This window comes from Parus major, chromosome 5 (genome assembly GCF_001522545.3).
Source record: "Parus major isolate Abel chromosome 5, Parus_major1.1, whole genome shotgun sequence".
Lineage (NCBI taxonomy): Eukaryota > Metazoa > Chordata > Aves > Passeriformes > Paridae > Parus > Parus major.
The window spans coordinates 9,669,485-9,682,845 of record NC_031774.1 but is presented as its reverse complement, the minus strand read 5'-3'; the positions used below and the strand labels follow the sequence as shown (position 1 = coordinate 9,682,845).

Below are 13,361 nucleotides of genomic sequence, written 5' to 3'. Positions count from 1 at the left end.
GTGCCCAGGTGTGCCCAGGGTGTGTCCAGGTGTGCCCAGGGTGTGCCCAGGGGTGCCCAGGGGTGCCCAGGCACTTTCCAAGCAGCACAGAGGAGTCAGAGGCTGCAGCCCCCAAAGCTCTCCCTGGGGCCAGGATTCACCACGGGGAACAAGAAAATTCCATTGCAGCCTGATTTCCTGGGCTCTCACAGCTCCTGTCACCTCTGAGCTGCCTCCAGACAGGTTCTCCAGCCCAGACTGAGTTAAATGTAAAATTGACACACACAGAGCAACTGCCCAGATTTAATAAAAGTGGGAAAACCTGGACAAAATAATTTGGCTGCACTTTGGCTTAAAACTTAAACTTGAAATTTTATTATTATTTTTTTTTTAGCTATACTCATTCATTCCTCCCTCTGAAACCCATGGTACAAGATTGTATTATTAAATGAAACAATTGAATAAACAAAACTAGGATTTTGTATCAATTAGTGCTGTATGAGTGGCCACTGCAAAGGTTGGAGAAAGGTTGAAATAATTAAAAACAAGAGAAGCAAACAAAAAAAAACCAGTTCAGCAGCTCTGAGATGCCATTCTTCTGTTGCATATTTTACACATATTTTTGACCATCTGGACACCCAAATACTTCAGCATGTTGAACTCCAGCTGAGGAGCTACAGAGGAGTTACAGAGGAGTTGTGAGAAGTCCAGCTGAGGTTTAATGATCTTGACATCAGAGGAAGCTCCATTTTGCCATCATTTGATTGCTGTTGGCACCCAAACATCCCAGCAAGCACTGCAGACTTCACTCGTGTGAAGGTCTCTCCTATAGAGAGCTCGTGATTCTTGAACCAAAAAGTGCTGCTTTTAGAATTGAAGTTTAAATTTAATCATCTGCTGCTGGGTAGCTTTAATTGGCCAACCTCAAACGGCCCCTGAGCTGGGTGGTTTGGACTTTTTTGTCTCTTTAATCAGAGCACTCCTCTTACCCAGGAAAATGGGGAATGTTACAGAGCCCAGGATGGTTTGGAGCTCAGGGGTGACCCCGTTCCAGCCCCCTGGAAAGGAGCACTGGAAATCCTCTTTTCCACCTGAAACTGCATTTAAGCTTTTCCTACAAAGAATGGCATTGGAAAGCCACTCATACATTTGTGTGTATTTATATTTATGTGTGTGTTTGTGTCTGTGCTTGCAGAACTTACACCTGAAAAAAGAGAAAATCATGTGATTTAGAGGGGATGGTTTTTATTTGGAAGCTGGCACTAGCATTTAAATCTTTTTAATAATGAGATAAAAAATGTTTAATTTTAATACAGTTCAGCCTGGATAAATATCACAACCTAGCATGTAGTCTGCAAAGTGCTAAACTTGAGTGAATTGGAAAAGTATTGCCTGTGTAGATTATTTACTCAAGTACTTTTAAAGCACAAAGTTAAAGGAAGCACTTACAAACAGTCCCTCGAGGCAAGACTCTGCTTAAGAAGTTAATTACCAGGTAAGAGTGACCTGGGCTCTGGTTCTCAGCTCCCAGCACACAAATAATCCTCAGTCACTGCTCTCCAAAGAAAAAGAGGTGAAAGAAGAGCAGTGTCAGAAAATCTGCTCTGATAATGTTGCAGCCTGAGTGCATGGCAAGGGTAATTGCAGGTCAGTTCTTCAGAATATTGAATATTGCTTTTCTGGTAAGCTTAATGTCACACACAGCTCTAAATGTCACTGCAGTTAAATCCAAGCAGAGTGTATTCAAATACAATTATTACAAATTCACAGTGTATTCAAATTATTTCAGCCCAAAGACATCCCAGACAGTGGCCAGGAGTCTGCAATAAAATCAAATTTCACTTACAGCCTTTGGAGCTTTTATCTTCCCTGATTTTGGCAGAACAGAATTCAACAGCCTGAGACATCGCCCTGCAGCAATTTTAGAGTGAACTAAGAGCAATTCCCGCAGGAGCAGAAATCAGTGTTTGGAATTTGGTAGTGTTTACTTCCCAAACACGATCTCTAAGGCAGTTACAATTCCCACCCTAAAGGAAAGGACAGCAGTAAAAAGATTTGTAGAGAGGTGATTCACCTTCTACCTTCCTTTTTAACTTTCATTTTCCACTCTTCTTTCAGCCAGGTGCAAACACTACCAACAAGCTCTGCAGGTTCCATTTAATCCAGTTGTATAAAATCTATAAAGATATTTTTTTACCACTTTCCCACTCCTTGAAAGCACATTTCTTGCCTGTCAGTAGCAGGGCAGAAGGCTTTAGACAAGTCTCAAGCAGTAATTTCTGCAGAAAGGCTGAAATGTTTCCTCCCATCTCCCCCCTGGATGCTGTGTGTGACTCCTGAGGGATGCTGTGACACTGCTGAGGGGACCAGCAGCACTTGGCAGAGGGGTGAGGGGTGATGCAGCAGCTCCCAGAGCCCAGGATGGAACACCCTCAGCTCCAGGTTCTTCCTCCAGCACCTCTGGAGGCACAGCTGGACTCGTTCTGCCCCAGGCAGTGACTGTGTTAACACCTCTGTCCTTTGGCAGCCCCACACACCAATAATCACCTGCCCCAAACTCTCCCACCTGCCTTGCTAAAAATAACCAGCTGACCTTGAAGCTGATCCACCAGCTGCTGGGGCATAGGTGGGAAGAGGAATTCAGATGACCTGGATGAAGATTTCACACTTCTGAGATTATAATCATCCCTCATGATGCAAGGCATCCTCTTGGCTTGTCGTGTTTTAATAGCTTTATGACAGCAAATGCCAAAAGCATTTCAGTGTGGTGACAACAGCCTCTCAGGGTTATGGAGGGTGTTACTGAGAGCTTGCAGGTGACACTGGATTTCCACTCTCTGTTTTTCCTGGCTCCCAAGTGCCTGAGGAAATGGCTCTTTTGGACAAGTTGTCACCACATGCCACCACACACCCAGCTTAACCCCAAGAAACTCCTGTCATTAAAAGGTTCATTGCTCAACCTGCAGGCCAAGCACCCAGAAATATCCCACAAGTGAAAGGAGCATCTTTTGTTCCTTCATCCCAATTGTTCCTTCAGCTCCCAGGGCAGCGACACTGGTCACTGCTGGCTCCCAGGAAAATCACATTTCAGCAAGACTGGAAGCAAAAACCCCAAGTTTCCACCAGAATGACTCAAGTGACAGGACTGCACTAAAACAAAGGAAAAAAGAAGTGCCAAGAAGAACTGGCAGATGTTTTTGCACTTGGTTTAAAAAGTTCATTTCTAATTAGAAGCAAAGTTATTTGACAAGGTGTTAGGACAACCTGTAAGGAGAAAAGCACCAACTGCTTCCCTATTCTGTGTCTCTGAGTTTTCAGAGCATTTTTCTTTTTGCCAAGCCATATTAAAAGTATTTTAGCTCATTAATTCAGACATAATTTAGCATTTTCTACCAACAGTTTAATATCTATCTGCACTTTCCCTGCAGTCATGGCAGAGGCTGATAGAACAGGGAGATCACTTAACATCTGAAAACACGGAACTGTTCTCTGTCTCTCTCTAACCAGAGCACTGCTCTATAAAAACAACTTCACAGAAGACATTTGGAGTAGAAATCCCTTCAGCCACCTGAGGTCCCAAGGAATTTCCAGTTGCATTTCCTGCTCCTGGAGCTCCTGTGCAGGTGCAGGAAGCAGCAGAGCAGCAGCTGATGTGTCCCAAAGGTGACTTACTGGGCTAAGAGCAGCACATTGCTATTAAAAATGGATAGACTTGGTTTTCAGTTGGAGCCACAGAGTGGGAGTTACCTGGCATGCTTTTCTTTCCAAATGAAATATTTATCAGAGGAAAAGCACAGGTGTCACTGACAAGGAGAGATTAGCTGTGACTTCAAACCACACACCTGGATTGAAAAGTGGTGAGACATGCTCTGCTTACCAAGCAGCCTCAGAAGTGAATGTGCTAGCCCAGGCAAATTAAAAACCTTTCACTTGTTCCCAAGAAGTAAAACTTGAATTTAAACTCCAGAGTGGTGTTTTCCCTACAGTGCCTGGCATTAAGCAAGTGTTTACAGCTGAGAACATCCAATCTTTGTGTCTCTTCTCAGCTGAGTGGGTGGCAAGAGCAGAGGCACCAATGGCAGCATCCAGGGTGGGGAAGGAAAATGAGAGTTTGGTTTGCTCAGTGCCATCTAACACTCCCTAAGATACTCCAGCACCACAACTTCCTGAGGCATTTTTAAATCCAGAGCTTGGCTCTTCCTTTTTAAAAAAGCTTCTTCAGCAAGGGGACGTGGAAGCCAAGAGCTGAAGGTGGAAGCTGCCTGCTGGGCTGTCACCACTGCAGTGACACAGAGGGAAAAGGTGATTATTGGGAGTCCTATGTTAGATCTGGCCTCAAGCTCACCTGAATCCTTCCCCCAGCTCACCAGGCTCAGGATTGTGAATGTGTGCTGTGTGCATCATGTAACAAACAGCAGGTTTCTGACCTGAATTGGGACAGCCTTTATGAAACTGGGAAGGCAAGATGGGTTTGAAAGCAAACAAAAACCAGTAAAAAGGTGATTTCACACAGTTGGACAACACATGAGAACAAATATTAGCCATATTCAGCTTCCTTCTCCCTTAATTCAACCATTTCCTTTTGTTTCCACAGGTCTCTCTCCCCCACCCCACAATGTGACTGCTTTTGCAAAGTCTCTGCTTATTTTAAGCATTTGCCTTATGATTCTGAATCATACCAAGAAAGCTGAATACTAGAGGAAGTCAGGTCTCCTAGCTTTAGATTCTTGAATTCCACCCAAGTAGGTGCCTAAAACAGCAAGCAGAACTATTTGTGTCCTGGACATCCAGTTCTGGGATCATTTCATCAGGAATGAAGCAAGAAAGGGTGAGCAACTGAGCTCCATAAAGATAAAAATGATTCAATTATGTTATGCCATCTTGACTGTGGATGAAGGCTGACATACAAACGTTAATAGTGCCCAAGTACTGAATCATTTTCACTGAGGTGACAAATCAGATGTTTTATTGATGAAAACAAGAATTGCACAGCCCCTTTCTGGACTGGAAAGGACACAGCAGAAACTCCTGCCATAAGAGGCAAGGGCAATTTAACACTCATTCTACACCCCAGAACATTCTAAGTGGTGGTTTTCATTTTTCCATTTCTCCAAAAGTGAGAGCAGCTCCAGAATCCCAATCCTCAAAGGCACAGCAGTTCAATTAGAATGACATTAAAGGCTTGTGGTAACAATCCCAACACTCGAGCTTGAGGCCTGTAACTGAATCAAGAATTAAAAAAGTCACATTCACCCCACCTAGGGCCATTCCAGTGCATTAATGTGTGGGAACTCGTGCTCTCACCAATTAGGCACAGCTCCTCCTGCTCACCCCAGGGAGAATAAAAGCTGTCATCGTTCCCTATTCCAGAAGAGACTGTTGCATAATTACTAATTACCCATCAGTGAGTCACAATAGCTGTGGAGCAGGGAAAGCCAAAGCTCCTGCACTGAAGAAAAGCACTGAGATAACAAGGAGAAAAGCATTTATAAATATCTGGGAAGGGGAAGCAGGGTTAAATTTAGTTTGAGAGGGCAGAGCAGCAGCTCGGTTACACAACCTTGAACTGGAAGTGTTCTGCAGCAGAAAGGAGACCAGAGCTGCCTGAGGGGCTGAGCAATCTCCACCAGACAGGCAGGAAACCTGGAACTGAAAGTGCCAAGTGAGAGCTGCCAACCTGCACCTCTCAATTTAATGGTAGGCACATCTTGATAAGAAGAGCTGATAATTCCCATCAGCTCTGCTGTTTCTACAGATTTACTCCAACACACAGAGAATGTCTCCAGCACAGAGAGATTGACAAACAAAAATACACTTAAATACATTTCTCCAGAGCAGGGATTCTTTGGTGGCTTTTCTTCATTTCTGTTTTCAAATCTGCTCAACAGGCTGGGAAATTGTAGTGTACAAATATTATGGGAAGTTTTTGGCTCCCAGCTCGGTGCTGGGCACTTCTCAGTCCCATTTACCTTTACAAACCTGTCCTTTGCTTCTCAACAACACAGCATTTAACTCTGTGCTGTGGAGAAAGAGCAAAGTGTTCAACAGCACAAGGCACAGGGGACAGCACCTTTAAACCTTTCTGCTCTTTGCTCCCAAGTCTGAATTTGGGATCAACAAAAACCATCTCGGTTTGGTTTGTTGGTCTTAAAGGAAAGGTTGAGCTTAAAGCTGGCAGACCCCAAACCCCAGGGAAGCTTTCACATCTTTAGGATTGAAGTCTTGACAAAAAAAGGAGGAAACTGAAAACTGAATATTCCAAGAAATGAAGGTTAAAAACCAAAAACCCACAGGATTTTGTTAAATTAATGCTACCTTTCCCTCCCTCACCATGAAATGTAGATGCCATAAATAACTGGAGCTGCTTGAGATGTTAATCCTAAATCTTCTACAAAACCACAGTACCTTTTTTAAATCAGTGGTGAAAATGCAGATGGCTTCATAGCATTTACATAAATTTGAAACTAATAGTACAAATGAACAAGCAATGACAGTGAGGGGACAAGAGGCTGACACATAAAAATATCCCCATGACCAGGGACACCTCACCCTGTGCTCTGGGATCAGCTCATGAAGGTTTAGATTCTGGAGGTTTGGTGGGTTTTCTGGGGTTTATGTTTTGGTTTGTGATTGTCAAGATTTCCTGTTCTGCTTCTTTTTAAATTCACATTAGTCAGTAATTTAATTTTCACAGTTCCTCCCAAAGGAAAAGAGCATGTGCACATACATTTACATTATCCAGGTATTTTCCACAAATTAGACAGAACAACATAAAAAGATACAATGAACACTGTAACAGCACTTTCAAGGGATTTGTTTATTTTTGGTTTACAAACAAAGGCACCCAATATTTCTGTTTATGTCTTAGAAAAGCTCACAGATTTAGCATTTGTTTCCAAACATCTGTTCCTACAGCAGAGAAAAATATTACAGGAAAATGTCATTTTTTTCCTGGTCCCCAATTTAAATACCAGTAACAGTTCAGTGATAATGTTGTTTCAGTCTGCTCCAGCTGATGCCCCTCCTGTAACTCCCTAGTCAAAACACTGAGTGTGCCTTCCTGGACCAAAATCTATTTCCAGTCTATTTCTGCCCAACATCCTTCATGTGCAATCACTGGTGTGAAGAAGTGCAGGAGCACAGGGCTCCCTATGGAAAAAACCCAGGAGCTCCAGGTAGAATTTCACAGACTGACCATGGGAAGTGACAAAACCAGCAGAATAAACCTGACACTGAATCTACTGTCAGCTCAACAGGATGACTGATGAATTGGTGTAAAATACCAACAGGGCACAGAACAGTCTCCAAGGAGGGGGAAAAAATGGGTTTCTAAATTGGCAAATGTTTAGTGTAGAGGTTAAATAAGCTTAGGCTTAAAGTAATCCCTCTCTTTGTTGTTTATCCAAGACTAAATTTCTAAGCAGTGTCTTGGGCCAGAAGTAATCAGTTCATTGGCTTCATAGTTGATTTCAGTATTAACAGATCAACGTTAGCAGTATCACGTTATAATGTTCATTTATTATGTTTACAGCTAGAAACAACCAAAACCCCTACATGGATTGTTTCTCAGAATAACTTTCAGAGTATGATGAACTCATCTTTGCAAACTTCAGCCACGTGCCAAGGTGGGACAAGGGGTGTCACTGGACAGGAGCCCTTGGAATAAAGTCTCTAATTCAGGAATGCTTAAGCATACTTTCAGGTCTAGTGAGATACTTGGGGAGGCAGCTAAAAATACACCTACTGTATCTGTAAAAGTGTAACATCTCCAAGCACAGAAGCCTTAATTGATTTCAGCCACACTCTGAGGTCTCTCACACAAGGTGTGGTCCTAGACCATTTAGGCTTTTCATTGCTAGCTTTATATATACACCAGTAATTTTAAAAAGGAATTACAGCTTTACTACTTACTACAGAATATTTAGCTTCAACAAGGAAGCCATTATCTTTTCAAAATGAGATATACACCTGCAGGAAAGGTGTTCTCTTTAAAGTAAGAGGTTTCAGAAGAATAGCAAAATAAGTTCTTTACAAATCTAATTCAATAGGACAAAAAACTAGCAAGGGCAAGTATAATGTAGTTCTTGTGTAATTAAGTCATTATTTGCCTTTGCAGGCAGATTCAAGAACAAATTCATCAGTACAAACTGATTTGTATGAACAAAACACTGGGCAAGGGTGCTGGTCAGTGCATGACTTAGAGGAACACCAAAGTGTTCTCAAATTTAAAGGGATTTTCACATATTGCCTTGGATTAAAGAAACAAGGATTCAACCTTTTCTTACAACTTGCCATTTTTACAAATGTCTTCCCTACTGAAACAAAGTAAAATGCCAAAAAAAAAAAACCAAACCCTCCCCAGATTTCCTCAGGTTTAAACCTAATAATTTAAGTTAAAAGATAGATGGAAGAACTGTTACTATCTATTGATTTTGGAGCAAGGTGCATCTTACTCTGCTTGCCCAGTGAAATGAGGTTTTACCAGGGCAGGGATGAGAAAGTGTGCTTGTGCATTGGTGTTGCCCATGCTCAGAGATTTTGAAAAAAATGATTAATTCTTGAAGTATTTGCTAACATTGCTTACAACTGGAAAACAGGTGTATCTCTTAATGAGTGTCTACAGCTTGTCCAGCTACCATTACCAGCAATATAAACAGCAACCAAGCATCATAAATTCCTTTTCATTACATTTACCCTTTGAAGTCAGAAGAAGTGCTGGCTCTGTGTTCTCTACATCAAAAAAAATGTCATTAAAAAGAAGACAGTCAATGACTTTATTTACCCTTCTCTGGGCAACACTTGCTTTTATCTGCTCAATGCAAGGATCAGTTCTGCTCTCAGAGTAGCAAATTGTTCATGTTCAGCACACAAATGCAAGTTGGACACAGCCAGGTTCAAGCACAGAACCGAATCACAAAGTGCATTCTGAAGCCCAGATATACAAAAGGCCTTTCAGTAAATAAGGATGGTTGGTTCATTTTTTTTAATTTCTTTTTTTCCTTTTAAAGCAAAGGAGGCACCATTGTTGCATCCCTACTTTGAGGGGAAGGGAAGAAGTGGCAAAACCTAAAGACAAATTACAAAAGTTCTCAACTATTTTATTTCAGGAGATCCAGAGTCATTTGCACACTTTTGCAACTTGCAAAACCCTTTGTAATTTAGAAGAATTTCAAATAAATAGGTCTACAGCAACTAGTATCTACTATGCCAATATTTATCTTGCTCAATGTGGAGTAAAACTTAAAAGAAAAAAAAAAAAAACTCATGTTAAGGCAGATTCCAATCAAACAAGTTCCAAATTGCACAGTTATGTTGGTCAGTGGTCTAATATGTCTTCCCCAGGTCAAAGAGTTAAAGTTATCTAAATGCTTTTTGAAGCCAATTCAGTGTGGCACTCGCCCTTTTTATTTGCTCTGTTTCCAGAAGATACACAGCTAACTTTACAGATACCATAGAGGTTATTTCTCACTTCAATTCAAAATGCAATTATGCCTGACGAGATGTGAGATGACTACATGGGACAGGGTTTGTGCAGTTAGACCACCATATGCATAGATGTCCTAATGCTAAATTCTCCTCCTCAGTATCTCATCGTGCTGGAGGCTCTGAAGTAGGAGAGGAACTTGTAGCACAGACTAACCACAAAGTACCAGATGTTCCTTGCCATCTGTGACCTCGCAATGAAGATACGCCAGATCAGGATCACCAGGATCGTGTTGAAGCCGTAGCGAATGTTCCTCAACCTGGGCACAAACAAAAGTCATCACTGAGGGCACAGGTACAAAGACTCTGAGGAAAAAAGGGCACTCTAAAAATTAACTTGTAGAATGCAGTTTGTTTTTCTATTCATCTGTATGTTATGAGTAATGACAGAAGTGAGTAACAAACAGAGAAGGTTTCTCACTGCTGAAATGCAGAATGAAAATCCAAGGAGCAGAGTCTCTTGCTCACATGGATTTCTGCTCGATGGAAACCTCCTAAAGCCAACATCACAGTGGTAACTATAGAACAAAAAACAAATTTTTTTGCCAACAAAAAAATATTTAACACTCTCAACTTCCCCTTCTCCCCACCACATACTTAAAACTTCTTAAATATGTGGAAGTAACTGTGACTGTCGCTGATGACAGTAACAAGAAACAAAACCAAACCACCTCACCCCATCATAAGAACTCATCAGATTTTCCAGACATTTCCAGCCAAGGAACCCAGCCTCTTTACTGCAATTTTCAACTCCTTCCTCCTCAAGGAACTCTATTTAAAGTGTAGGATAAACTAAGTGACCTTTTAGAGCAACTGTGCTTTTTAGCAATCTTCTCACACACAGAGATGGGAGCTTCAAGAAAAACAGCAAGAAAATCAAGAATTTGCTCAGATTTCTTCGAAACACAACAATCTCCTTGGCTCAGTAGGTCGTGACAATTTATATTTCAAAGGCAGCTCATTTTAGGGAAACACTGCCTTTATCTTGTTTTCAGGTAAGGCTGGGCTCCTTTACAGATCTTATTTGCAGAGAAAAGCAGGTTAAATGTGTTACAAAAACAACACTGTTCCACTTGAGGAACAAATCTACCCCACTGTTCCCTGCAGAAAAATGTCCCCTGGGCTGCCAAATCTGGTTAATGCTGTGGCACTGGACTCCAAATTCAGATTAGAGTTAAGAATTAGATGGTAACAAGAGAGACAGAATTAATACCTCAGAGTAAATGTAAGTCAGAATCTAAACCTCTTGCTAAACAATCCACTTACAAACTTCAGAGCTGGGGACAACCAGAGGCTGCTCCAATACAAGATTATTTCTTGTGTTATTTTCACAGTGCTCCTTTGGCACAAAGAATAACAACTATGTGATCATTTCTGTGCACTTTTTAATGGCATCTACATAGAAATGTTAAAAAAAACACCCAAATAAAACAACCCAGAAGGGACACTCATTTAGCTATTTCCACTAAGCATATATCTATATATATATATAGATAGATAAATATATAATATATCTAAATATTTAGATATTTCTACAATTATCACAGATGCTATCTTTCCAAAGTGTATTTGTCCTTTTAACACACACCAAACCCCTCCACAGCTGCAAATCCTTGTCTTTAGAGTGACAACACAAGTCATGACCTGGACAGTTTCTCTTTGTGCTGTCAGGATTGCAGATGTGATGTAGCATTGCACAACAAGATGATTTTTATTTCACTCTTAAAAGAGACAAGTCAAAGTCTACAGCTTGATGAACCAGCCAAGAACAAAAGAAGGGCAACTGTGTTCTGGACAGTACCAATCCATCCAAATGGCAGGAATTAAACCACAGGAAAAAGGCTAAAGGAGCTCATCCTAGAGCACCAAAATCAAAATTTCCTGCTCTGAAGTGCAGAATCCCTGCCTGTTTATTCACTTGCCTCAAAAACTCACAATCCCAGAGCAGCTATTGCTCCATGAAACCTCCCAGAGCAGCCTCTGCAGCCATCTACCTTTGACCTTCCAAAAGATCCTTGGGGAAAATCAAAAACCTGGATTACAGCATCCACACCACTGATCCCAAACTGACACTGTAACTATGAATCCTGGCAGCAACTCAGGACTGGAACAGAAGAATTGTGGAAAGCCTGAACAGTTGTTACTAACAAGTCATTACATAGAAAAGCAAACCTGGATAAATGCAGGGCACAGAAAATAGAAAATTATACCTAAAATAAAAAAATTCAGATTATACTTACTTATTTAAGTGTTTCCTAGCTGCAGGGAGGCCTGACATTTCTTCATTCAGCACGTATTTCTTGGTTCCCAGGCAATAATTTTCCATATACTCTGCCCAGTGTAGTTGTCGAACGTCAAAATTAAATGTCTGCATGAGAGAAAAGCTTTCACTGTCAGCTGCCTAAAAATTCACCTCTATATAATTTAAATGAAAATAAATGTCTTCATTCCAGATAAATTCAATTTGCCTATCCTTAATCCTACCAACAGCCCAGATTTAGGTTCCATTTCTGATTCAACCACCAGCTTCTGACATCATCTCTTCCACATTTCAATCACTTCATGCCTTATTTTCCCTCCTCTCTTCTCTCCACTTCCCAGTTTTCCTATTTCATCTGTCTGTGAGGAATTCCATTCCAAAAATAACTATCTTCTAGTATGTTATTTATTTTTAAGCAACTAAATAATTCTAATATGCTCTAAAATAAACACTGCTCTGTGCCAAGTTCACTGCATGGTAAGTGCAGGGTTCTGGTAGCTGTGCTTGGAGCTGTAAAGTTATATTTGAAATAAAACCATCTGAGTGCCTTTTGCAGGAGAGCAGATCACTATGATGAATTTGATACACAAGTTTTTTTTTACTGATGTATTGATTCCCTCGTCTCAAGATTCTACAGTGCCAGTGTTTAAATCCCAACAAAATGCAGCAGTTTAAAAATACTGAAAGTTTGAAGCTCTGGTGTCTGGCATTTTGTTTTTCAGATCTTTCCTGAACTCAAGTTGCTAGGAGGAAGCAAGAGGACAGGAAGGGGTGCAAATACCATCCACACAACAATCACCAAAAGCTGTTTAATTTCCTACTTTTAGACAGCTTATTTAGAAATTTGGCAGCTTTTCTACAATGTTACTACTGAACTGATTCTGGAAAACATTTCAGTAGCAAAGACATCTTCAGAGTGACAAAACTGTTCCAAGGGTTTTAGAGTATGAATGTACTCCTTTGTATGAGTACATGCAAACTCTAAATCTGAGTTTTTAGAGCTATAGCTGGTGGTTTTTATTCTGCTGAATGTTAACCAACAAATTCATAGCAGAAGGGAAGTTTAAATTCAGCTGGGGCACCTGAGCCATTGCTGGTGGAGGAGGTAGGGAAAATTAGGAGCGAAGTTAAACCTGGGAAGAAACAACTTTTCCTCATCCCTCAACAAACTGTCATCCTTCTTTCACTTCCCCCTGGCCTTGCTCATCTGCTCATGGCACTGGTGCAGCTTTTCCCACAGCCCTGGCCCATGTGCAAGGATCTGCAGGAAGCTGCAGTGCTGAGCTCCTGCTGGCTTAGGTCAGTTTATTCCATCTGGAGCTGCTGCCCCCCGTCAGCCTCACAGCCACTTCTTGCCTTTTTGTCCTCGGGGGTGAGCTGGTTCATCAGCATAGTCACGTTCTCAGTGCTCCAGGTCCAGGAATTGCTTGTAAAGTACTCTAAAAACATCATGGACTTATGGAGACGTGTTATTGTCTTCATCATCCTGCAGCCCGAGGCACGGAATGGACAGGTTACAGGAGTGAACATTAGTTCAAACAAGTGAAACAGAAAATAAGGGGTTTTACCCTCCAACCCCCTGCCCCCATCCCAAAAAATCCCACCTTGCTCTGTTCCTACAGCATATTATATCACATCT

At 41.3% G+C, this 13,361-nt stretch overlaps 1 protein-coding gene across 1 annotated transcript in view; it reads right to left on the bottom strand.

Annotated features, from left to right (window-relative positions):
* Positions 1–6,776: 6,776 nt before the first annotated feature.
* Positions 6,777–13,361, bottom strand: part of FAR1 (fatty acyl-CoA reductase 1) — a 31,464-nt gene continuing 24,879 nt past the window's right edge. The window contains exons 10-12 of the mRNA XM_015631319.3: positions 13,079–13,208; positions 11,703–11,830; positions 6,777–9,722 (exon numbers count right to left, since the gene is read on the bottom strand). Coding sequence (XP_015486805.1) covers positions 9,560–9,722; positions 11,703–11,830; positions 13,079–13,208 — 421 coding nt within the window. The 3' untranslated portion in view covers positions 6,777–9,559. The remainder of the gene's footprint in view (positions 9,723–11,702; positions 11,831–13,078; positions 13,209–13,361) is intronic.